The sequence below is a fragment of the Eutrigla gurnardus genome, assembly GCF_963514095.1.
Source record: "Eutrigla gurnardus genome assembly, chromosome: 13".
NCBI classification, from domain to species: Eukaryota; Metazoa; Chordata; class Actinopteri; order Perciformes; family Triglidae; genus Eutrigla; species Eutrigla gurnardus.
This window is the reverse complement of record NC_139936.1, coordinates 4,565,825-4,589,633: the sequence shown is the minus strand read 5'-3', so window position 1 is coordinate 4,589,633 and position 23,809 is coordinate 4,565,825. Positions and strand designations below refer to the sequence as shown.

Below are 23,809 nucleotides of genomic sequence, written 5' to 3'. Positions count from 1 at the left end.
ATTTTATTGTAGTAATTAAATTAATAATATTATCATTAATCGAATAAAATACGGCATACCGGTATGCTGTTGTGCCGCCATCAGCCGCTACGCGGCACTCCCGCCAGTGAGCGGCAGTAGTGTCATCCGAGAGCAGCAGCGGCCGCAGCAACCGAAGAAGAAGATGGGCCGTTGACGAGAGAAGAAACTGTGGCTATCCTTAGCTAGCAAAGTAACGTTACTAGAGTCCATCTAATTGCCCAGCCTTCGGACGCGTTGTGTTGTGTTTTATTCCGGGTATCGTCTAAACATGATCCTCACCGTGAAACCGCTCCAAGGAAAAGAATGCAGCGTCCAGGTACGTTAGCTAAGCAACGGCCGAACTGCTAACGCTAAGTGTTACCTCCCTAGCGCTAGCTTGGGTTCGCAGCAGGAGCTAGCCTCCTCGGGCAAGCTAGTCAGTTAGCCGTGAGCGGCGCTGATCCCGTCTCATTCAACCACACATGTGATGCTAAACATTAAAACATTACGCTTGTCTCGACGTTAGCTTATATTGAGCTTTTGTGCGGTCACGTATCGCCCCGTTATGAATCCACCTCACTCGGGGTAACGGCTTGTTAGCCACATTCTTGAGAACGACACAGTAGCGTCTCCTGTAACGATGTCGGACTGTTTCCTGTGAATTCTCTCCTCCTAACAACGTTCAAACACAGAAGTGGAAGTTATTTTATAAGTCCTCATCGTTATACAGTGTTTACTTATCTGGGATCGCCTCAGCTTCTCCTCTAATGTTTAATAACTGATAATGTTACTGTATGACACACAAATTATGAACTAAACTATGAACTATTAAAACTATTATTATTCAGCATAGCCTATATGTGAACGTAGGGACAAGTACACGATCAGTATGCCTCTACAATACTCTGAGGTACTGTGTAACAATATCTAATACTTAGTAAGGTAATGTAAGCGTTTGATGATGTATGAATCAAATGGGGAAGTATGTGGTCTAAATGTTGTCTTCAGTGGAATACATATTATTTTAAACTGCGTCAGTTACCTGCCGCCCTTACTGCCTGTTATTGGTAGTGTCTGCAGTGTTTATAGGATAAATACTACCACTGTAGGCCGGTGACTGTATATTTTCTCTCAGAAGAATGTGCTAAAATGTTAAGTTAAAGGTGCATTGGTTACTTTTGCGTGTGAATTCCTCACTACTCGTTGGTGTTGTGTAAAGTCGATGCTCAGTAAGAACACACTCTTCTGAAAAGAGAAGATCATTTTTTTGTGACTACATTTTAATGGTGTCGTTGATCTTCAAGGTGACTGAAGACGAAAAGGTCTCCGCAGTGAAGGAACTTGTGTCGGAGCGTCTCAACATACCAGCGAACCAGCAGCGGTTGCTCTATAAAGGCAAAGCGCTTGCAGGTAGATTTGCCAACGTACATCATAACCTTTAGGCAGAAATGTAAATGGTTGGTATCAAACTTCTTTTTTTTTTCAATGTTTGCAAACCGTATTTCTTTCCTCAGATGAACACAGACTGAGTGATTACTCCATTGGGCCAGAGGCTAAATTGAACCTGGTTGTCCGTCCAGTGGGGGAGAGGACTGGGGCGTCAGGGATGGCTGGCAGCAGCAGTTACAGCAGCAGCACACAGGGGAGAGTGTGGCAGACTGTGTCCACTGTCCTGGCTAGACACTTTACTCCAGCAGATGCAGCAAAAGTCCATGAACAGCTTATTAAGGTATTCAATAACTGTGTTACAATACAGCTTATTAATTGTTAATATCTATAATATAACATTAGGAAGGGCATTATCAAATATGTTTTAAGACCTTGGTCTCAACCAGTATTTTACCTCTCAGTCTGTTATCTTAAGTGCTGCTTTTGAATCTTAATCCTCCAAAGACTATTGTATGTAATATATATTTACTGGTCAAGTCTGCTCCAAGTACGTGCCAGAAATGCAGCCGTTTATCCTGTGACGCCTTCTGTATCCCACAATCCATTGTGGTCGGTTGTTTAATAGAGCACTCAGGCATGCTTGGTCAACTCATAGAAGTGTCAAATGATCATATCAAGTGCTCATCTATCACTGGAGTATATCACTCAAACTTGGATCAATGTAAAAACCAATAAAAAGTCTCAATTACGAATGCCAGGCAACGCTGCAATATTTCTTCTTATAAACACAAACCGTATTGATTTGGGTTTTCATTTTGTGTTTGTTTGTTAATGCCTATTCCCCTGAAAACTGAAGTTATATGGATATATTAAAACATCATAAGTCATTATCAACTAGATTTTTTTTATCAATTCTAAAACAGTCAGTTCTGTCTCCTCCTTCATTAAAAAATAGGGCACACAACACGATTATATTGAACTTGCTGTCTCTAAATTTGTTTATTTCTTTTCCTTCAAGGACTACGAACGTTCACTCCGACAGCTTAGTCTAGACGACATCGAGCGCTTGGCGGGAAGACTGCTTCACCCTGATGGCGAGGGCATGGACACCTCGTACATGGATTAAGAACGCCCGGCTCAAAGTTGCTTGTTGTGATTGTCCTTTGAGAGATGCTCAGTTCTTGGAGGTGCATACAGTGTTTTAGAGTGTGTGAGATGCATCAGTGTTGAGCTTTGTGCCTGATCACTGGCAGAGTGAACACAGATAACACTGACTGGTTATTATCTCCTCAATAGGGCTTTCTTATCCACGACCAAAGGGCTTGGATAAGGAAACGTAACAACGTTGAATTGCACCCTGTCATTGATGTTTCAGCCATGACACGAGACCTTTTCACATAATGTTTGAATACAAAGGAATCCATTTACGCTGTTGGTTTTTCGCATGATGTCCGGCTGCTACAACTTCCAGGGGACAGTAACTTCTACCGAAGGATGTTTGTTAGAAATGTCTGTGTTGGGTGATGACTGGGTGTTTTCTGTTAACCACCCGTGAGAAGGTAATACATGTTTTATTCCGTAAACGAACCGATGTTTGTTGTATGATTTGTAAATATGATTGTGTTTATATATACATACATTAAAGCAAAAAAAAAAAAGACATGTTACGTGCTGTTTTTTCTTGTATGCTGATATTTTATGGGAATTTATATTATCTAAAATAATAAACATGGGAAAAAGCAGTTTCTAGCAGTCGAAGTGGTAACTATTTAAATAAAAAGATTTTATAGGGCGGGATCAAACACTCGTCGACCAATCAGGTAGCGGTAACGCGCATTAGTCATATTTTATAGCCAATCGGATTGAGGAAGCGTAGAGCGGGTGCCGTTTATGAGGTGAACCGACGGTCCCTTTCGTTTGCTGCTAAATTAGGACAACAATTCGAATAAAGACGGTGTTTTTTTGTCTCTGGCATTCTCCCAACGAACGATGAAGGACAGGCCCGCTGTATAAGAGGAGATATTATCTGTGGGACACCGGTAAGGTCATTACGGAGCATCGTTTTCTACGGACGGTACGCTAGCGTTAGCACCAAGCTAGCACATCTATTCCACTTCCTGCCTTTTAGCCACTAGCGTTAGCCGGCTAATACCGATGTCACTGATAATACCGACCCTTTCGGCTCGTGCAGCTAAGTTTATCATCCGTTGCCATGTACGTTAATACCGATGTTAACGACCGTCTGTTTGAAAGCCGGCTCGGGTGTGTGATGTGGTTGGATTCGGCACAGTGTTGGTCAAACTGATGCTTTGGGCGTTAACGTCACACCCCTCTCATCAGGACCACTTTCCCCTTTGGCGAAGCAAGACGGACATCCCAGGGAAATAACTGTAGCTTATAAATCTTTTATATCTGCATTCTCAATTATTCAACACAGTGTTTTTGTTTTTCTTGCTTGGAGTATAAAAGGCAGCCCACGTCACTCTCATTGGGCTTGTGTGAATAACGTTTTCCTAGCTGGTATATTTTACTATTCTTACTTAATTTCCTTTGCTGTCCTTTCTTTCTATCCATTCATGTTTCCCCGATGTAGTGCGCCTGGTCTACCGGAAGGATGGAGACTCTAATTCCCACCATCAACCGGCTGCAGGAGGTCTTCCTCACAGTGGGTGCTGAGGTCGTACAGCTGCCTCAGATAGTCGTGGTCGGATCTCAGGTCAGTTAATTAATTAGTAACATAATTAATTTGTGACTTAACCTTGATCTGTAACCTTTATCTGGACGTTAATGTCCTTACTTAAACTGTAACGTTGATTTGATCAGTAATGTATTTAATTGTGTCTGAATTTTCCTCACTGTGTGTCATAACAGAGCAGTGGAAAGAGCTCCGTGCTGGAGAGCCTGGTCGGGCGTGATTTCTTGCCTCGGGGATCAGGAATAGTCACAAGACGACCCCTCGTGTTGCAACTTGTTCACGTTGCCCCTCTGAAGGAGAGGCTGAAGACAGAAAATGGTACCTTCGGATTTATCCATTTATTTTAAATAAGAGGGGTGTTGTTTTGATTATCTGTGTTGGGAAAAAAACCTCAATCGATCAATCAAGTTGCGATCTATTAATATCAGCACATCGCATTAGGACAGCGGGTTTATTTTATGTCTCGGCATGGAGTCTGATAGGCGTAGTTTGTGTAGTCAGCACTTTGGCACGGCGCTTTCACTCACTGTTTGAACTGCGAGCTACTCCTCCTCGAGTCTGGCTTTGCTAACACAAAGTATTTCTTCCTCTTCTTCCTCTTCTTCATGACTCTTTCAGGAAATGGGGTAAAACAAAATGCCCAAATCAGCTACCAAGGTCTCTGTATATTTGCTCTGCATGGACTTTTGTTTTTCTTTAACCTCCTTCATTCATTTCTTTTCGTTTCGTTCTGATGGTCATCTGTCGAGCGTGATCAGCCCATTTGTAATCTTTTCCAGTTTGCAATGTTTCTCACCAAACCGTAAATGTGTTTGCAGACGTCTCTGTAAAAATGGCTGGCACTCACTCTTATGTGTTTGTTCAGGTGTCAAAGCTGAAGAATGGGGTACATTCCTGCACTGCAAGAACCAGGCACGTTGTTCTGCTCTATTCAAATGATGTGCTGCCGGCTGCCTTTGTCCCGTGTTATGTGCTGGGTTTATTCATGCATCGTTCTCACACCATTCTCACTCCTTTTTGGCAGATCTTCGCGGATTTTCAGGAAATTCGTAAAGAAATCGAAGCAGAGACTGAACGCAGCTCGGGTGACAACAAGGTGAAAGAAACCTCTGATGTAAAGTCAGTGATGCCTTAAATTTAGATTTTTTACACCGTGTTCACAAGTTTTCTATTCCCTTTTTCATGTCACCCAGGGAATCACTGCTGAGCCCATATACTTGAAGATCTTTTCCCCCAAAGTCCTTAATCTCACCCTGGTTGATTTACCTGGAATTACTAAGGTAATGTTGATTGATTTTGTTTAAATGTGCGAACACGACGGCACTAGATCACGATGTCGTATTTGCAATCGGCGCGTATTTCCAGAAGCACCACATCTGTGCTGTGCTTACAGTAACGGGTGGCTGCTCATTGTTGTCTCCCCAGGTTCCGGTTGGGGACCAGCCAGAGGACATCGAGGCACAAGTGCACGAGATGATCCTGTCCTTCATCTCCAATCCAAACTCCCTCATCCTTTCAGTGTCCCCTGCCAACTCTGACTTGGCCACCTCCGACGCTCTGAAACTGGCTCGTGACGTCGATCCAGATGGTGAGACATTTTGTAAACAGATGCCTCATCTCCTCAGATTTCCTTTTTAATTTTCTTTCCCCTCCATTGGTGCTTATTATTGTAACGTAATGTGCCTCAAGAAGAAATGCATTTTGAATTATTAAAAACGTGCAGGAAGACTATATTATGCTGGAGTCATTTCAGGCTGTTGGACCTGTCAGTCTTTACTGTTAAGAGCATTCTGACAGTTAACGGCTGCTTGGAAAATTAATGTTGCTGTCATGGTGCCCTCTGAATAATAGATTAATGGTTAAGGAGAATCTGCCTGAAGACAAATTGTCTGGTAAGTTGGCCTTAAAGTGCCGGCTGTACAACGATAGTGTGCTAGTTAGGATGTCTGTATCAGGGCACAAATGTTACCCTGCTGGCCTCAATCCTACCCCATTTATTACTTGTTTTCTTCTGTGATGTCCTACTGTATGCTTTCCTGTAGAATTCCTCAATATAAACGCTAAATATTAATCTTTGGATACATAATCAGATATCTGGTGTGTGTTTAGGCTGTCGAACACTGCTGGTGGTCAGTAAGCTGGACCTGATGGATGCAGGGACTGATGCTCTGGAGGTCCTTCTGGGTCGAGTCATTCCAGTCAGACTTGGGATTATCGGGGTGGTTAACAGGTTTGTGATTACAAATTGTTGATTGTCCTCAGCTCTGTTATGTTTGTAGCTTTACAATACAGCAAGGTGGTAATGTGTCTGTGTCCTCATTCCCCTGAATCGTGCGATTTCTCTCACTCTCTCGCCATAATCGGCGATCCTCTTAGGAGCCAGCACGACATCAATACCCAGAAGAGTCTGGAGGACTCAATGAAGGATGAGCACGCCTTCCTGCAGCGCCACTACCCCTCGCTCGCCTCCCGCTCCGGCTCCCGCTATCTGGCCAAAACTCTCAGCAGGCTGCTCATGCATCACATCCGGGACTGCCTGCCAGAGCTCAAGACCCGAGTGACCGTGCTGAGTTCCCAGTACCAGGCACGACTCAATGGCTACGGCCAGCCGGTGGAAGACCACAGCGCCACCCTGCTGCAGATTGTCACCAAGTTTGCCAGCGATTACTGCCACACCATCGAGGGAACTGCCAGATACATCCAGACCTCAGAGCTGTGAGTCTCATCTCTCTGCAGTAGCAGGAGCTTTATTAATAGGAGCCGTTGTTTCATTTTTAAGTGAATGTTCTCAAGTTGTCGTCTAAAGTCTAATGCATTTTACCTACGATGTGTGATATGACAGTTATGTCCTCGGGGTAATGTAATTGTAAATTGAACTAGTATCAGCATCATCAGTTGGCACCCTCATCTCGACGGCTCTCTTGCCACAAGGTGATTAATTCATGTAAATAAGTAGGGAGCAAATATTGACCTTTTTTTGGTTGACTGGATTTAATTTTGGCATGCTGACGCGAAGCACTGAGAAACCAGCGTTGGTGTCACAGCTGAACCCGTCTCTTCTACAGCTGTGGGGGTGCTCGGATCTGTTACATATTCCATGAGACCTTTGGGCGCACGTTGCAGTCCATCGACCCCCTGGGAGGACTGACTGAGCTTGATATCCTCACCGCCATCCGCAACGCTACGGTGAGCTTCTCCTGGCTTCTATTCGTGCAGTTAAATTAATCAAAATTCTACTTTAAGTTTTGAATTCAAGTCGTTTGGAGGAATAGCAGATAAGTTGTAGTGTGTGTGTGTGTGTGTGTGTTTTGCCCCGCAGGGTCCGCGGCCAGCACTTTTTGTGCCAGAGGTGTCCTTTGAGTTGTTGGTGAAGCGGCAAATTAAGCGACTGGAGGAGCCCAGTATGCGATGCGTTGAGCTCGTTCACGAAGAGCTGCAGAGGATCATCCAGCACTGCTCCTCCTACAGCACACAGGTTAGCCAAAAAACATGTTGACGCATTTCTACACTTGGGTGACTTCCTCAGACAGAGAAGCTTTAATGACGACAGCACCGTGTTTAAAAAGTGTGCCTTTGTGTTTTGTGGAAGGAGCTTCTGCGGTTCCCCAAACTGCACGATTCCATTGTGGAAGTAGTGACGGGATTACTGAGGAAGCGCCTGCCGATTACTAATGAAATGGTAATCCACGGCTTAGCTTAAATGATCTTTCATATTCATTTTCATAACTAACAAGTCCTATTAACAGCCTGAGATTCATACTGTTTTTTTTTTACCCTTCAGGTGCATAATTTAGTATCGATAGAACTCGCCTACATCAACACCAAACATCCAGACTTCACGGATGCAGCGCAGGTCTCTGCATCTGTCAACAGTCAGCAGGTAGTTATTTGTCTCCTCCAGCAGGTACTTTGTCATTCTTTCTGCCAGGGTAACAGCGAAAGTCCATTACTGGGAAGCCTTAACCATGTTTCATATCCAATCATCGGAGCCCCTTTTTTAAAGGTTGCGATGGAATTCCAGACTCCAAGCCAGAACTGCACCGAACCCTCTGTTTTCTCGCTGACAGGCGGAGTCCATTGATGGAGGGAAGCGCTGGAAGAACGAGAAGGTTGCGGAAGAAAGAAACCCGGCTGCGGGCTTTGGCAGTCCCAGCAAAGGTCACGCCATTAACCTGCTGGACACAGTGAGTGATGGAATTAGCAGGACGGAACACTTAGCAGGGAATAGATGCACACTGTCAACATATCACTTTGTCTCTCTCTCTCTCTGCCAGGCGGTGCCCAACTCACGCAAGCTGAGTGCGAAGGAGCAGAGGGACTGCGAGATCATCCAGCGCCTCATCAAGTGCTACTTCCTCATTGTTCGTAAAAGCATCCAGGACAGGTTCGACTGGAGCCCACCCAAAAAAAACCTTTTCTCTTCCAGCGCTGAGCTCAGTCGTTGATGTCGGTGACGCTGACTTCCTGACTTTGTGTGTCCGCAGTGTGCCCAAGACAGTGATGCACTTCCTGGTGAATTTTGTGAAAGAGCATCTGCAGAGTGAGCTGGTGGGTCAGCTTTACAAACAGCCACTGCTGCAGGAGCTGCTCATTGAGTCGCAGGACACGGCACAGCAGCGGACGGAGGTTGCTCAAATGCTCGAGGTAAAATTGCCTGTTTTTTTTTTTGTTCTCTGAAAGTGTTCTGAGAAAAAAAGAATCTCAAGTCCTTTCTCCTTGCCTCTGTATCTGCTGTTTTAAAAGCAGTGATATAACTGCCCTCTTTTGTTTTTCTCTTTCTGTCTCAGGCGCTCACAAAAGCCAATAACATCATCTGTGAGATCCGTGAGACTCATCTGTGGTAGCCAGAGGACACGAGCAATTCCCTCATCATAGGACGGCTTTGAGAGTATGAGAGTGTATGTGAGTTTACAGCACAGCGTGAGTGTGTGTTTGTCTGTGTGGCAGCAGCCATATTATCTCATGGACAAACGACCATAGCACATTTAGATGTCTCTGTCAGCTGTCGCCCTGACCGGTACACCGGGTGCTGTGGCGTTTCACTGTGAACACTGTGTAGCCAAGCAAATCGATCAAACTCTCAGGCCGGAAGTGTTACTGCAAAGTTGTGAGAAAAGACGGAGCCGGGAACGGAAATGTGTCCGCATAAATTTGTGACGAAATGTTTGTTGGGTCGTGAGGTTGTTGCTGTAAAATGTAAAATGAATATTTTAACGTGACGTATCGAAGTTGTTGTTCACTGGGGGTGTTTATTTTTTTTTTTTTTGGGGGGGGGGGGGATCAAAATGTGTTCACACTGTACAAAAGAATCTAAAACCCTGGGCTTACTCTGAGCCTCTCTTCCAGGTGCTAAAACAATGCTAGATTAGATGTGTTCCAACTTTAATCCCCTTTATTGGAGCACTCGTCACGGATGGAAATGAAGCGGAAATCAATTAATGCCAACTGCAATGCAACACTGAAGACAGACCACAGTCATTTGCAGAATTTCCCAAATTAATGCAGATTCTTTTTTCTCTCAGATCTGCAGTGCTAATCAATATCATTTTTTATTTTTTTTTTCCAGAGGCAGATTTATATTTCAGCCCATTTTTACTGTTAAACGTTGCACTGAGTTTCTAGTTTTCATCCATTTCCCTCTGTGTTTAGGTTTGTAGGAGACAAGTTGGACAGCTATAGTATGCAGAGGTTTTTTATATATATATACTGTAGTATTTCAGAAAGAGAAATGAATAAAATATATAAGAATGGGTAGAAGATCATGTTTTATGGGTAGGGTACTCCATTATTTGGTAGATTTCCGATCCAAATGTTCAGACGGTAACATTCTGTAGATTCTCTTTATTTCCTGAAGCCATTTGTTCGCTGGTTTCTGCTGTTAATGATACAGCCAGATAAGATTGTCCCTATCCAATAGTGAGGAGACAGTTATAAGAAACTCAGTATGCAGATACCTCCTGCATGCAGAGCCATTTGCTTCGGTGCCAATTATAATTTCATTGTTTAATATTGCTAGACGTGTAATATTTTCCCCATCTGTTCCCAATTCAACTTGTTGTGGAAACAGATTCCTCCCCCAAGTGCTATTAATGTGACTCTCCTCTCATAGCCAAAACAAATAGTTATCCTAAAAGTGAGGCTTTTTCAGGGACCGTCAAAGCAGTAACTCTTCAGACTTGTTCTTCAGTGTGATCAGGGAGCCGACACATCGTCCTATCAGTGTGTGTTTCTCAAAGCCCTGTGTGAGTTTGCATGTGTGTGTGTGTGTGTTCGGTGTGCATGTGTGGACGTATGACTGGCTGATTTCTGTATATTTTGTATTATTTAAGTGTATAATATTATCATTATTATTATGTGGTAACTGTCCCAAGTTCTTGCCTGCCAATATTTGTGATGTGTGTTTGCTAAATGAAGTCTGTGGAGTTGGAGGGACTCATTAAACCCTAACGAAGGACACTGTATACGGTCTGTGTGGGTTGTTATTGACGACGTGCAGTTACAGAAATTGATCCGTTTTCATACGATTGTTCTTCGTTTGTCTTCCACAGTGAGATGTGATTTAGACACTCTGCTTCCCTTAATTGATCTCAGGTGACTGAAAAAGTGCATTCAGTCAGACGGGGCGCCAACAGCAAGAAGACAGTCTCCTGAAGGGTGCCAACACACACACACACACACACACACACACACTAAAATCCTCTTTTTGTGTGTTTGACTCACACACAGCTCCACCTGCTACAGAAGGGGCTACATCGGGTGACACTTAAGAGTTAACTGTTTGCCATTTAAATAATGGAGTATTGTGTTTCAATGCAAGTTAAACCTGAGCAGAGGTTGAGAAGTGAGGTGATGGATGAGCTTTAACGCGGCTGAGTGGCGAGCTGGCCATTAACGCTCGGTGAGAGCGAGCGAGGGCCACTACGGTTCAGGAGAAAAACCCATTATTTGCACAACAATGCAAACAAATCAAATCAGAGCAATTTTTTCCCCCCACAATCCCCCCAACGTGTTAGTGTACTGGCGCGCAGCAGCGAGTCAGATTGCATCTGCAGCGTAGTGCCGGATGAAATGGCTTGAATGAGAGGTGAGAGAGAGAGCACCGTGTTCGCAAAATGAAAATTAACCACACGCTCATAAACTCTTACTTCAGGGCCATTATATTAAATTGCCTGCACTTTGTCTTCCACTGTAGCCACAGTTATTGTGATGTCTCCCCTTTTACAACACACCCCACCTCCTCACCACCAACAAGACTAGACTAGACCATACCAACTCTGACAGCATGGGAGGGGGCTTCACCGCAGTATCGTGACAGCTGCATCATTCTCGGCCACATGAATCCAGCTGAATTAAAGTGGAACCGACCCCGGGCACGTTTGATTCACCTGTTTTAAAAAATCCCTCCGGGGTCCCGAACCGTCCTCCGGTGATGTACCGGAGGTTTTCAGGCTGCGATCCCCTCCTCGCCTGCCTTCCACCGGTGTGCCAGTCAGCAGAGCAAGCAGAACAAAGCCATGAGAGAGAGAGAGAGAGAGAGGGAGGGAGGGAGGGAGAGAGGAGCTTCTGGGAAGAAATGTCTCTCACTGACTGTCGCCTGGACAACCGGGTAAGAGAGGAGGGGAGGGTGCACTAAAGAGAGAGAGCAGCGAGGAGCATAAAAGGAGAGGAAAACAACACATTATTAACTGCTGAGATTAGAAGATGCATGTGTAGAGTGGAGAGGGCAGGGGAGGGGGGTGGATTCATGTGTCATTCTCTTGTGGGGTTTTTTCCCCTCCGGTGTCTCTTTTGATGAGTTATTAACTATGACAATAAAGCCGTGAATGATTCCTCTTCTTCCACACCAGAGCATGGAGGAGGTGAGATTGCAGAGCACAAGTTCATCACATCACGAGTGGACCCTTCAGGCCTGAACGCTCTCCACCTGTCATTCTCGTCTCATCGGCCTCAGGTAAGACTCTTCTCGTTGATTTCATAGGGATGCCTTTTTTGTTTTAGCCTGATTGATTGAAACACTATTAATGACTGAAGGCAGGAAGTGTACAGATGCATGAGAAAGTCCAAAGATGCATGAACAAATACAAAAGAAAAAAGGCTCATGCTGTTTTCTTTGACTACAAGCCTTGTTCTCTAAACTAAAGCAGATAAGTTTTGGGGAGAGAGGGCTTCCTCTCTCGAATGTGCTGTTTTTTATGCTGCTGGAAAAAAAGAAACTACCATCACTGTGCTGTGGAGCGTTTTTCTAAGAGTGGGAGATATTGCATGGTACAGCCACAGGACGCTTCCCACACTGCACACGCAGCTTTGCGCTCCCCTCCAGCGCGAGCATGAATTAATCGGCTACACAACGAGAGAACGAACACCGTTATTAGGGTGAATGGATCTCGAGAGTCTGACTGAGAACCACCGACTCCCGGATCCCCGGTGCGTAAAGGATAGAAGGCACGTCCGCTTTAAACACACTGCTGAGCGCTCATGCATCAGGAATGTATTCATGGAGCACTCGTGGTGAAATCGATGCCCCTTTAAATGAGCTGGCTGAGTTTACACCAGGCAGGGCTGGCGTGGGGCAGCAGGTAGGCATGTGATATCCATATTGGATGAGATGGAGAGGAGATATAAAAAAACCTGTGGAGGGAGGGGTTATTTTTGTCAATAATGAAGGATACAAATCTCATCTTTTGTGGACAAGATAGGAAAGGCTGAAGGAGGAGGGGGTGGAGGTGAAGGGTTCAGGCTCGAAGCATGCTGGGATTTCTCCCAGCTCCCAGCTCAACTGACCGACGCAATGAAGTGACTCTCGGCTTATGTGCACGTTTCTATGGGAGGAAAATGAAAATCTGGTCTAGTGGAGTTCACCCTCATTTCTTTCCCTCACAACTGGCTAAACATGACACATGGAACAAAATGCAGCAACACGGTCCATCAAATCCTGCTGCACCAGCACGCGGGTTCACGGGTCTACGCTTGTTTAAAAATATCCAGTAAGAAAAAAGTTTGAATCTGAGGCGATTATTACAAGATTTCATACCTTAAAAAGCTACAAATAGATTCACTTCAGGCATGTCTGTCTTAATTCTGCACATCATAGAGAAAGAAACACCTCATATATAGACTGAGCCATAAGGGAGACAGCGCTTATTCCAATAAACGCAGGCAGCAGGATGCAGGATGCCAAATTACACTCTATATTTAATCCACACCTGCGCAGGGAGCAAACCGACTGTGTATTCTTAATCTTCGCTCAGAAAAATAGTGGTGTTGAACAATTGTGTGAGCTTGTAAACACATTAGTCATCCCGGGCTCCGCTCTGCGCTGCTCACAGTGCTTTTCAGCTGCACACACCACTCATAATTATTGTACACGAGGTGCACGGCTCTTGGATGCAAAGGAGGCATCAGCCTCATCAGGAGGAGGAGGAAAAAAGATGTTTCCCCGAGGCTGTGCATCACCGTACTTATCTGTCCTCCACTCTACCTGCATGCTATCTGTTGCAAAGCGAGGCGATGGTGGGTTAGCATAGAGCGAGGAGCTCTGCCTCCACGACCAGTCGGCACCAAGTCTGCATGAGTCACTAATGAGTTCCTCAAACTGCCAGACTTTTGACGTCTGCGCTGCTAATCGGCCCCGTTTTGATGTTGAAACAGACACAGTAATGGAGCTGAGATCTGCATGTTCTCTCATTTCGATTTTTTTTTAGTTTTTTTTGCCATGAATATTAAACAGCAGAAAAGCACCATTTCTTTTCACAGGTTTCTGAGGTGTGTGTGTGTGTGTGTGTGTGTGTGTGTGTGTGTGTGTGTGTGTGTCTTGTGTCCTCCCCCCCCCCCCCTCCATTGCACTCCTCTCATCATATTTCGGTTTCTGTCTGCGTGTCTCCTCTCATCTGCTGTTGATGAGAGCGCCGTCATCAAAACAAGCTGGAGAGGCAGAGATGATGAAATGTAACAGGATTACAATCATCTCATTTTCTGAAGCTGTGTTCCACTTCATTTACTCTCAAAACACAATTATATCTCTCGTATTTCTTTCAAGGCGCCGCCATGTAGTCGGCTCATAGTACACCTTTGAAGAGGGGAAAAGCGGCCTTCGTTATGGCGTTACGGTAAACAAGATAATTGTGCTCATTTTGGAATAACAAGCCATGATGGGTGCAGATAACCAGCAATTATGCCATTACATTATAGACTTTACCATGAAACAAATGATCTCCTGGTTATTTTAGACAAACAAGGCACTGTGATCCAGAAGTAAGAGGATTATGTTGGGATTGCATGTTTTGTTTCTCTGTTTTTTATGATTTATAAAACAAACTACAACAACAATAATTCTTTTGTCCTCTAAAAGAGCAGCTTCGCATTCACAGTGCGTGGGCAGATGCTGGTCCGCTGCTCTGCCATTAAAAGGTGCACTGGTGTCCTTGTCTGTAAGATGACATGGTGATTAATAAAAGCAAGTGTTGTGCAGATTCGAAATAGGCCCTTTTCTTTTTGATAATATTAGACACAGTGGTTTTTTCTTCTCTCTTTCATGAAAAGGAAAACTTCATTAGCATATGTAAATTCTCTGGACATTTGAGAACGTCAACATCTCTTAGAAAAGGCTGTACACGACGTGGCATTAAACACATCCGTGAGCTGCTCTGTGATCAGTGAACCGGAGACTTTGTGGACACAAGGTGATTTTCTCCGGAGCACGTTTTCTTCTTCAGCTCTCTGCCATAAAATCAACTTTATTCAGGTCTAAACACAAATCCAACAAACCTCCAGTTTATTTCCAGCTCTCTGTTTTGTCCCTCAAGAGTGTTTTTTTTAAAACTCGAAGAGTCTTAATCATCTTTACAAATATCGATTACACGGCGTAATTTGTCATTTGATTTTTTCCACTTGGGCTGCGGAGCTGAGCGCAGCTATCTTTTGCACATAATCAAGATTCACCGTCTTACCTGGCTGACCTTAAAGCACGGCTCCGTAGAGAATAGATAAATTGCTGCAGTTAGCGGCCTCGCTGCCACTTGAATGCAAACCGCAGCATCTTGCACGTGGAGGAGTGTTAAAAAGAGAATGTGTCACCTATTGACACTATTACTCACAGGCTGCCCATCACAGGAGATAAACCCCCCCTTCCTTATTCCACCACTCTTGTCTAATATCCCACTCGCTCTTCTTGTCAGTAATTAGACCAGTGAGATGATTTCATTTGCTGCACAGCTACTAGTGATGTGTGCGGAGCGCCACCAGCGGACCCTCTCTGGGTGATAATGGCTCGCACACGCTGACAGAGAGAAGAATTAAATCACCGCTTTTAACCCGCCTTGCCCCCCCCCCCCCCTCCCTCCTGTGATCAGCATCTTAAAGCAGGAGCTCAGCCAACCGTTTTCTCTTACAAGGAGAGAAAAAAAAAGGTCTCCCCTCCTCAATTTTCTCCGTTTGAGCTGCCGGTGGATGCTGCTTGTCGGCAGCCGTGGCGAGGACAGACTTTAATTCTCCCGTCCTTGCCTGCCCGGTGTAACTTTTAGAAGTTACCTTGTCCTTCGGTTGGTCGGATGCTCCCGTCAGCCGGCGGTAGTTCAGACATCTATTTTGTTCTCCTGCCCCGAGAGAGAGAGAGAGGAAGGGCTGTTACGTTTATGTGAGCGATGATCAAGTGGTGTGATGCGTCCCTGACAGGTGCCAGCATGGATGTGGAGGATGAGCCGCTGCTGTTTCAGACCAGCTGGGGAGGGGAGGAGGAGGAGGAGGATGAGGAGGAGCAGGAGGACGGGGACGGAGTAGCACATGCTGCAGGACGGAGCTGTTTGTCCGAGGATGCTGGGGTTTGTGGACTGTGGAGGGCAGTGGGGTGGGTGTACACAAGGCCTTGTGCCAGTGGGGTGGTGTTGGGGGTCGTTGTCTTCCTGCCATGCGCCCTGTTTGCCTACATGCTCCTCTACTGCCCTCCTCTGGACATAGATCTCTCCTACAGCGCCTTCGAAGTCCACAGTCACTTCTCAGCCGAGCGCTTCGACGCCCTCACCATCGCTGTGAAGACCCAGCTGGGGTCCTGGGACAGGCGTAGGCGGGACTTGGATGACGGCGCGTCCGAGGCCCTGAGGGAGCTTCTGCTGGAGAGGCTGAGTGGACGGGGGGCGTTCAACGGGACGGATAACGACCCTTCACATGCAGGAGGTGATCAGAAGAGAGGAGGTGAAAGGTCAGCGCTCGATCTGGGTCAGGAGAAGATGGGGAAGCACGAGAGCTCGAATCACGGAGCGGAGGAAGCCGTGGAGACACGGTGGCATGGGAACTCCACTCCTCCTCCCCTCATTAGGAGGCGCAGGTTTGCTCCCAATTACTACCTGCAGAGCCAGGCCCTGTGGAGGATCGAGCTGGTGTTTGTGGCTCAAGGGGACGGGGACCGCAACATCTTCACCCCCGAACGCTTGCAGACGATTCACCAGGTGGAGCGCCGGCTCATGCAGCACCCGCAGTTCCATCAGTTCTGCTGGAAGCCTCTGGAGATGCTGAGGGATCTGCCACTGGGACCGTCTTACTGCTCCCCGCCCAGCTCCCTGCTGTCTTACCTGTACCCCAGCGAGCGGGGAGGGAAGATTTACTACGATGGCATGGGCCCAGATCTAGCGGATATTCAAGGTGAGCTCAGAGTGAAGAGTGTGGGGGGGGGGGGAGGGGGAATAAAGAAGTCCTCCTCACTGATCTGCCATGAATGCATTCCCAGGTTCTCTGAGTCTGGCCATCACCCACCCACAGTTCTACTGGTACGTGGACGAGAGTCTGTCCCCGGAGCATCTGTCCTCCTCCCTCTTACGCAGCGAGATCCACTTCGGAGCTCCTCTCCCTTCGTTCTACTCCCTACAGGACCGAGCTCACGAGCAGAGATCCCGCTTCAAGGACTTTGTGGTTCAGTATGCAGAGATCTTGGCCAAGCAGTCGACCAGGTCAGGACAGAATCCCTGCAACATTTCGTACTGTGGTTTCATTTCAAACAGTTGAAATCTGCGTGTTTTTTGTGTGTGTATGTGCTCTCCTTTAAACAGCCGGGTGAAGGTGCTCTACGGGGGAACAGAGCTGTTTGACGATGAGGTGAGACACACCTTCCACAACGACATGCTGCTGGCCGTCATCAGCGGAGCCTGCATTACTGTGCTCGTCTACATCCTCACATCCTTCTCTGGTACAGTATGACCTGCTTTTTCAATTTGTTTTATCCCAGCTCATCTTTTGAAGTCAGATGTGAATGTTCTCTGTTTCTCTGCAGTGTTTCTGACTTTCTTCGGCCTCGCCAGCATCGGACTGAGCTGCCTAATGGCTCTTTTCCTATACCACGTTGTCTTTGGTGTGAGGTACCTTGGCATTCTCAATGGAGTCGCAGCCTTTGTTATTATCGGTATTGGTAAGACGGGAAAGAAATTTCCATTTGTTTTTAATTAAAGGATTAGTTAGAAATGTGCCGAGAAAGACGTTGAGAAGATTAATACCATTCTCAATCTTTCCATCGAACGCTTAGCTGAGCAAAAAAAAAAGAATTTACTACACCTTGAAAACAAATGATTTACCGTGTTATGCAATAAAGCAGCTCTTCTGTTCTCTCACTGTTGCTCAGGGGTGGATGATGTATTTGTGTTCATCAGCACCTTCAGACAGGCTTCTCATCTGCGTCCGCCGCAGCAGCGAATGATCTACACAATTAAAACGGCCGGCAGAGCTACTTTCCTCACCTCCTTCACCACTGCGGCCGCCTATGCTGCCAACACCTTCTCTCAGGTAATCATTGAAGAGGAATCCAGACGTTAATAGGATCTGCATGGGGGGGGGGGGGGAGGATGGATGAATAAAAGTGCCTCTCTCAGCAGACAGGTTTTTTTTTTTGCATGCGATAAGCACAAATTAAATGTTTCAAGGTGCTTCACACTGTGCTTCGTTTGAACTGACACTTAGATTCCAGCCGTGCATGACTTTGGCCTATTCATGGCCCTGATTGTCAGCTGCTGTTGGCTGTGCGTGAGCGCCCTGATGCCCGCCGCCCTGTGTATCTGGACTGAGTGCGTGGCGCCGCAGGAACACGCCTGGTTGAATTGGTGAGGCATTGTGTGCCGTACTTTTTATGTGTGAGATTTTATTTGTGCATTTGACGCCACAGACGCGTCGTAATCCCCTCAGCTGTCTCACTCTCTCTCTCTCCCCCCTAAACCACCTCCTCCCTCCGAAGCTGGAACCGGTTTACGGGCCTGTCGGCGAGCCACGGCCCTTTGTCAGATGAGGATGATGATGTGGCACTTCTGTCCGTGGAGATGGAGCCAGGTGAGATTATTATCTCCCTCGGAGTGAGTGAATCATGAGGGGGGGAGTCCAGGTTGTAAAACACTGCTGTCCAGTCCCCACTAAGCCCCCCCCCCCTCCTCCTGTCTTTGTCTCGGCCAGGCTCCTGCGACGCAGACGGCAACGCAGCCATTCTTTCCCTGTCGGTGGAGACGCCCCTGTCCCCTCCAGGGCAGCAGCATGTGGGTGTGGTCAGCACAAATCTCCGGTGGGCCCTAAAGCACTTGGTGGCAGAGCCGGCTGTGGAGCGACGAAAAGCCATTTTGGGTGAGATACAATAAAAATCTCTTTAGATCTCACTCGACGTGACAATTTGTCCTCGAGGATAAACCTTAAAATAAATACTATAGTTTGGTTTTCACAGATCTTGTCAGGCGAGATCCTAATCTGTGATTTAGTCATAAGAGTAACCTTCAGCTCTTCTCTGCACGGCCTGAGGAGATTCAGTTTAGAGGAAGAGCAAGTGCCTATCATGCAGTATTTATCTACCGCCTTTTAAGTAGTGAATATAATTGATCCCTGCTCCTGATTTGTCTCTCAGCTGTGCTATCTGCTCCATCAGGCCCTCCTTCCCTGCCGTCATTTATCACTGTCTTCCTGTCGGCCCAGGTGTCTTCCTCCTGGTTCTCCTCTTATCTGCCGGCTGCTGCTGTCTCCTGAGGCCGGCCACTCACGCCCCTCTCCTGTTCCGCCGCGACACCAACCTCCAGACTCTGCTGGCTCTGAGGAGCAACCTCAGCGGTCAAGGCATCTCCTGCCCCATGTGCTCAGGTGAGACCGCAGCACCAATGCACTCAACCTCACAGATCCGAAACAAGCACCTGAACAAGCGTGTTTGCGTTTTGCAGGCGTGTTCATGGAGAAGCCCCATCCTTTGTATAGCCACGCTTCCTCGTCAGCGTTTAAGTTCTCCACACATCAGCAGACCTCGAGCACAAAAACCTTCGCTGAGCCTCGGAGCTCAGTGAAGCCAAAACCGAGCACCAACCAAACGGGTGAAAAATTCAAGGCACATAAAAAAATCCTTTTCTTCTTTCTCCGTCTCTCCCTTCCTCTACTTTAAAGTGCATCGTGTTGTTTCTTCCAGGCTCTTTACTTACAGTGCACCTCTCAAAATTGGACCTTGGAGCCTCTACGACGCTGTACCGTTTCTCCCTGAACACCAGCACTCCTTCCCCATGGAAACTGTGCAGCACAGAGCACGAACAGGTGGCATCGTTTCAGGTTAGATAGCACAAAAAAAAAAAAAGTAATAACAGTAATATAATTAGTTGTTATGTCTCCCGACTGCGATACGGCGCCCCTAAAGCGGATTATAACTAATCTTGTTTTATCTGAATAGGCTTATAATCAGCCCCGAGGCAATTACAGCACCCGGATGACAGTGTGTGTGTCCCGCGTGTACCACCCGTACCCCAGCTGGATGATCACAGCCGCCTCGTGTGAACCCCGGCACGGCTGGACGCCAGAGTTTTCCTTTTATGTGGCGTCGTCTCTGCAGCAGCACAGCAGGTGGGAACGCAAATGTGGGAAAGAATATCAAAGAGTCTGTTAGATGGACTGTCATGCCATAGTTTCATTTCCGCTCTGCTTTCTGCTCTTAGGAGACTGTGTTTCGCCCAGCGCCACCTCAGACCTCATCCCAGCCGGGTGTGTGTCACACCGCCTGGCTGCGGCATCGGGTCTGGACCTGATGGACCCACACAGGGAGCCTTTTATATTCCAATTCCTAGCGGTGAGCGAGCTGGTGTCAGAAAGCATCGTTAAAATCAATTTCCTCCCTGCCTCAGTCATACATCCTCATCTTAAAAAAGGGGAAAATGCTGCGGTGTAACACTTCTTTCAAATATAGCTTCTCAGATTGGCACTATCTTAACCAACAGGAGGTTTTCTTCCACAGTACTTTAATTATACAGATATTTTCACGCGGCATGAATAAATGTCTTTCCTCTGGTTCTATTTTCAAAGATCTCTCTTCTGCTGCCAAAGAGAAATCATCCAAAACGTTTGGTTTCAACCCGTGCAGCGGCGGCACATGTGGCCACCCGGCGGTGCGTCCTCTGGTGGACACCGGGGCGATGGTCTTTGTTGTCTTTGGCATCCTGGGAGTCAACCGGAGCGAACAGAGGGACAACCACGTCATCGGAGATATGGTGAGCAACCTGCGCTATATAAACCTGAAATCAAACAATTATATCATCACGTGGTTGACCTGCGGTTTAATTCTCTCCAAAGGGAAGCATTATATTGGACCCGGACTTTGATGTTTTCCAAGAAATGGGGCGTCTTTGCAAAATCTGTAAATCTATTAGTGCAAACACACAACTTGTGAAGCCAGGAGGAGCGCAGTGTTTGCCTTCAGGTCGGTATTTACTCTAAAACATCGTAATACAATAATCAAAACATTGCAGTGTTGAAATGTCTTTTTGATTAACTACATGAGTCCAATTTAACTGAATTAAAACCTCATTTAGACACAAATCTGTAATATAAAGAGCTTAACGACTGGCTGTAAAACACACGCGGGACATAAAATCCCCCCCAAAAAAGTGTTAAAGATAATTCCTTCTGTTCTCCTCAGGTAATAAACTGTCATCCATTCTGCCTCTGCTGCACCCCGAGTGTCACTCTCTCCCCGAACCCAACCTGCTCCCGGGGCAGCTCTCCCACGGAGCGGTGGGGATGCATGGAGGCAAGGTCCGCTGGCTGTCCATGGCCTTCGAATCTGTAGGTTCCCCGCCATCTTTCAGCGGCACATTTTCCAGTTTCAGCCGATGCCATGCCATAACGCTCCACCTTCTCTTCTCCCAAGACCACATACAAGGGCAAATCCTCCTTTCAGACCTACGCCGACTTCCGTCAGTGGGAGAACTTCGTCCGGGAGCAGCTCGCCTCCCTCCCGCAGTCCTCCGCCCTGCAGCGTGGCTTCCAGACCTGCGAGCACTGGAAGCAGATCTTCATGGAAATCATAGGCGAGTGAGAGGTGGCACTGCATGGCAAAGAGATGTGGTTTCTCTTTTTTTTTCTGCAAACTGACGGGGGATTATTCGTCAGGGGGAAGAGCGGGCAGCGGCATGTCAAATCGGATAATATATTGCTCTCTGGTCTGTTTGTAGGTGTGGAGAGTGCCCTCTGGAGTCTGCTGCTGTCTCTGGCCATCTGTGTGGCAGCTGTGTCTGTGTTTACTGCACATGCTCTGCTGCTGCTCCCAGTACTCATAACCATTCTAGGTAAGACACCAACAGTTGTATATTCAACTTGTTTTAGACATGGATTTTAAAATGGAACATTCAGGTCTGGGTCTAAATCAGGCGGCAAACGTCCGGTTCTGAAGCGTGAAGCCAATGCCTAAATGCCTTAACTTGCAATCTCGCTGCTGGCCATCAGGGGGAGAAAAAAGAAGTCAGATTGCATGGAAGGATGAGAAAATGACCATACTTCTCACTTTATTTATTATCTTAGTAAACATTTGTTTGTTCACTATTTGCAAAAAATCCAAGATGACAAACTTGAGATTTCAAACCCGTTGGGTGACGTCTCCATGACTACGTCCACTTCTTATATACAGCCTTTTGTCGGTGTCATGTGTGTGAGGTTCACAGTTCTTGTCTTCCAACAGGAGTGATCTGTCTGGTGGTGGCCATCATGTATTGGCTGGGCTGGGAGATGGGAGCCGTGGAGGCCATTTCTCTGTCTATACTGGTGGGATCCTCGGTGGATTACTGTCTGCACCTGGTGGAGGGATACCTGCTGGCCGGGCAGACCGCCGCCTGCACGCCTGGTCACTCGGTATACAACTCTTCTTCTCTTCAGCTTTTCAGCTTTTCTTTTACGACATTTCATTTGACATCATATACAATGACTTATTTGTGACGTACTTTATTCTGGCTATATATTTATGATATATAATATCATTATGTTGACTCTAATTTCACTTTTTGTGACTCCCTATACTATGACATGAGTTTTTAAATAACATTATACTATGGCTTTTTTTTTTTATATAATAAATTACAATTTTCCGATGCACAATTTCATTTTTAATGACATATTTTACTTACCAATGACTGATTTTTCAAGAAAAAATACAGTATGTAAATGCTTTTTCTGCCTTCTTATATGGTATTTTATGCTAGGAAACTATATTTCATACTGTGTATATACTTTGACACTACACTTTAATTTTGACAAAGAGACCGTGTCATTTATGTCATAACTCGGCATAACAGTGTTAATTTTTCAGCATTTAGAAAACCATCCCCAGCATGTCTGTTCTCTACACACTCGCTAAAACAAGCTAATGACTCAGATTTTGGATCTAATAAGGCGAGAAGCGCCCTGAAGGCTCATGAATAAAGAGGAGCCGCTCCTCTTATGAATCTGTGTTTTGTCTGCAGGAGCCCGGGCCCGAGAGGCGGCGGCGGACCCTGGAGGCGGTGAACCACGTGGGCGTCGCCATAGTGTCCAGTGCCGTCACCACGGTGATCTCCACAGTCCCTCTCTTCTTCTGCGTCATTGTGCCTTTCGCCAAGTTCGGCCAGATCGTGGCCATCAACACCGCCGTCTCCATCTTCTTCACCCTGACCGTCACCGTGGCCATGTTGGCGTGCATGGGCCCCGCCCACTTCAGCAGACCCCCCGCCGCCGTGCTGAAGGCCAGCGTGGCCGTGACGGCGGCGGCGGCTTTGGGAGCGGCTCTCTGCTGGGTGGGAGGTCAGCTGACGCCGTTGGCCTTCAGCACGTAAAGGCGACTCGCCCGCCAACACTGATGTCAGTTCCTCTGGATGCAAACTGAACTTGTTCTTCTTATTCGGGAGGATTATCGGATCTGTGAATGATTCTCTACAGCACAAAGATGTCAGAATCTAGTCCTAAATTAGACATTCATACTTTTCACTTGTGTTGACCAGATTGTAAGAGTGTACTATAGTGTTAATGACTGTGTGACTCACGGGAGGGTTGGCCTTCCTGGGGTTGACGTGGTGATTCAGCGCCGGGTTTTTCTTTGATCCCATATCGCCTTCAGCCTGGAGGTGGAGTTGATGGAGTAATCATTGGGAAAGTTTGCTGAGTCACAGCTTTCATCAGCGTTAACTCATTGCCACTGAATGTTCTTTGACCTGCTGTTAGGGTGCCGCGCTCTGACGTCCACAACGATTCGTGTTCCCATGATTCATGGCCACCTTGTGAAACGTTTTGTTTCTTTCTGTGTGTGTGTGTGTGTGTGTGTGTGTTTTCTAAGTTGTGCATTGAATGTGTTTCCAGCCACATTTGTAACGAATGCTGAATTAAAAAACGTTGTACTAGTCCGGGTTATATCGTGCACAGTTTTGTTAAATGTAAATGTGTGATGTAAATGTTTCAGTATGCTGCTCTCACACATTCTGAACTGGAACTTTCAGTGCT

At 46.5% G+C, this 23,809-nt stretch overlaps 3 protein-coding genes across 4 annotated transcripts; all 3 read left to right on the top strand.

Annotated features, from left to right (window-relative positions):
* Window positions 1-148: 148 nt before the first annotated feature.
* ubl4a (ubiquitin like 4A) lies at window positions 149-3,015 on the top strand. Its single transcript, XM_084025201.1, has 4 exons — window positions 149-337; window positions 1,305-1,410; window positions 1,515-1,729; window positions 2,408-3,015. The coding sequence occupies exons 1-4, from the start codon at window positions 290-292 to the stop codon at window positions 2,513-2,515; spliced, it is 477 nt and encodes a 158-aa protein (XP_083881327.1). The 5' UTR covers window positions 149-289; the 3' UTR covers window positions 2,516-3,015.
* A 257-nt stretch (window positions 3,016-3,272) lies between these two features.
* LOC311023589 (dynamin-1-like protein) lies at window positions 3,273-10,545 on the top strand. 2 transcript variants are annotated; one of them, XM_084025541.1, is made up of 18 exons: window positions 3,273-3,428; window positions 3,983-4,105; window positions 4,261-4,402; window positions 4,703-4,741; window positions 4,950-4,996; window positions 5,109-5,180; window positions 5,278-5,364; window positions 5,510-5,672; window positions 6,194-6,314; window positions 6,461-6,799; window positions 7,150-7,270; window positions 7,404-7,559; window positions 7,674-7,763; window positions 7,866-7,964; window positions 8,152-8,268; window positions 8,359-8,468; window positions 8,569-8,728; window positions 8,872-10,545. In XM_084025541.1, the coding sequence occupies exons 2-18, from the start codon at window positions 4,004-4,006 to the stop codon at window positions 8,926-8,928; spliced, it is 2,022 nt and encodes a 673-aa protein (XP_083881667.1). In that variant the 5' UTR covers window positions 3,273-3,428; window positions 3,983-4,003; the 3' UTR covers window positions 8,929-10,545. The 2 variants fall into 2 exon arrangements, with proteins under 2 accessions (XP_083881667.1, XP_083881668.1); XM_084025542.1 differs by lacking the exon at window positions 4,703-4,741.
* Window positions 10,546-11,831: 1,286 nt separating this feature from the next.
* Window positions 11,832-23,362, top strand: disp3 (dispatched RND transporter family member 3). The gene is made up of 21 exons (XM_084025186.1): window positions 11,832-12,035; window positions 15,755-16,717; window positions 16,803-17,022; window positions 17,122-17,258; window positions 17,343-17,477; window positions 17,688-17,848; window positions 18,023-18,162; window positions 18,294-18,385; window positions 18,506-18,670; window positions 19,013-19,174; window positions 19,252-19,398; window positions 19,491-19,627; window positions 19,746-19,915; window positions 20,008-20,138; window positions 20,372-20,556; window positions 20,639-20,765; window positions 20,985-21,130; window positions 21,216-21,375; window positions 21,520-21,633; window positions 22,023-22,192; window positions 22,801-23,362. Exons 2-21 carry the CDS (start codon window positions 15,763-15,765, stop codon window positions 23,146-23,148), a joined length of 4,002 nt encoding a protein of 1,333 aa, XP_083881312.1. The 5' UTR covers window positions 11,832-12,035; window positions 15,755-15,762; the 3' UTR covers window positions 23,149-23,362.
* The last annotated feature ends 447 nt before the right edge of the window (window positions 23,363-23,809 follow it).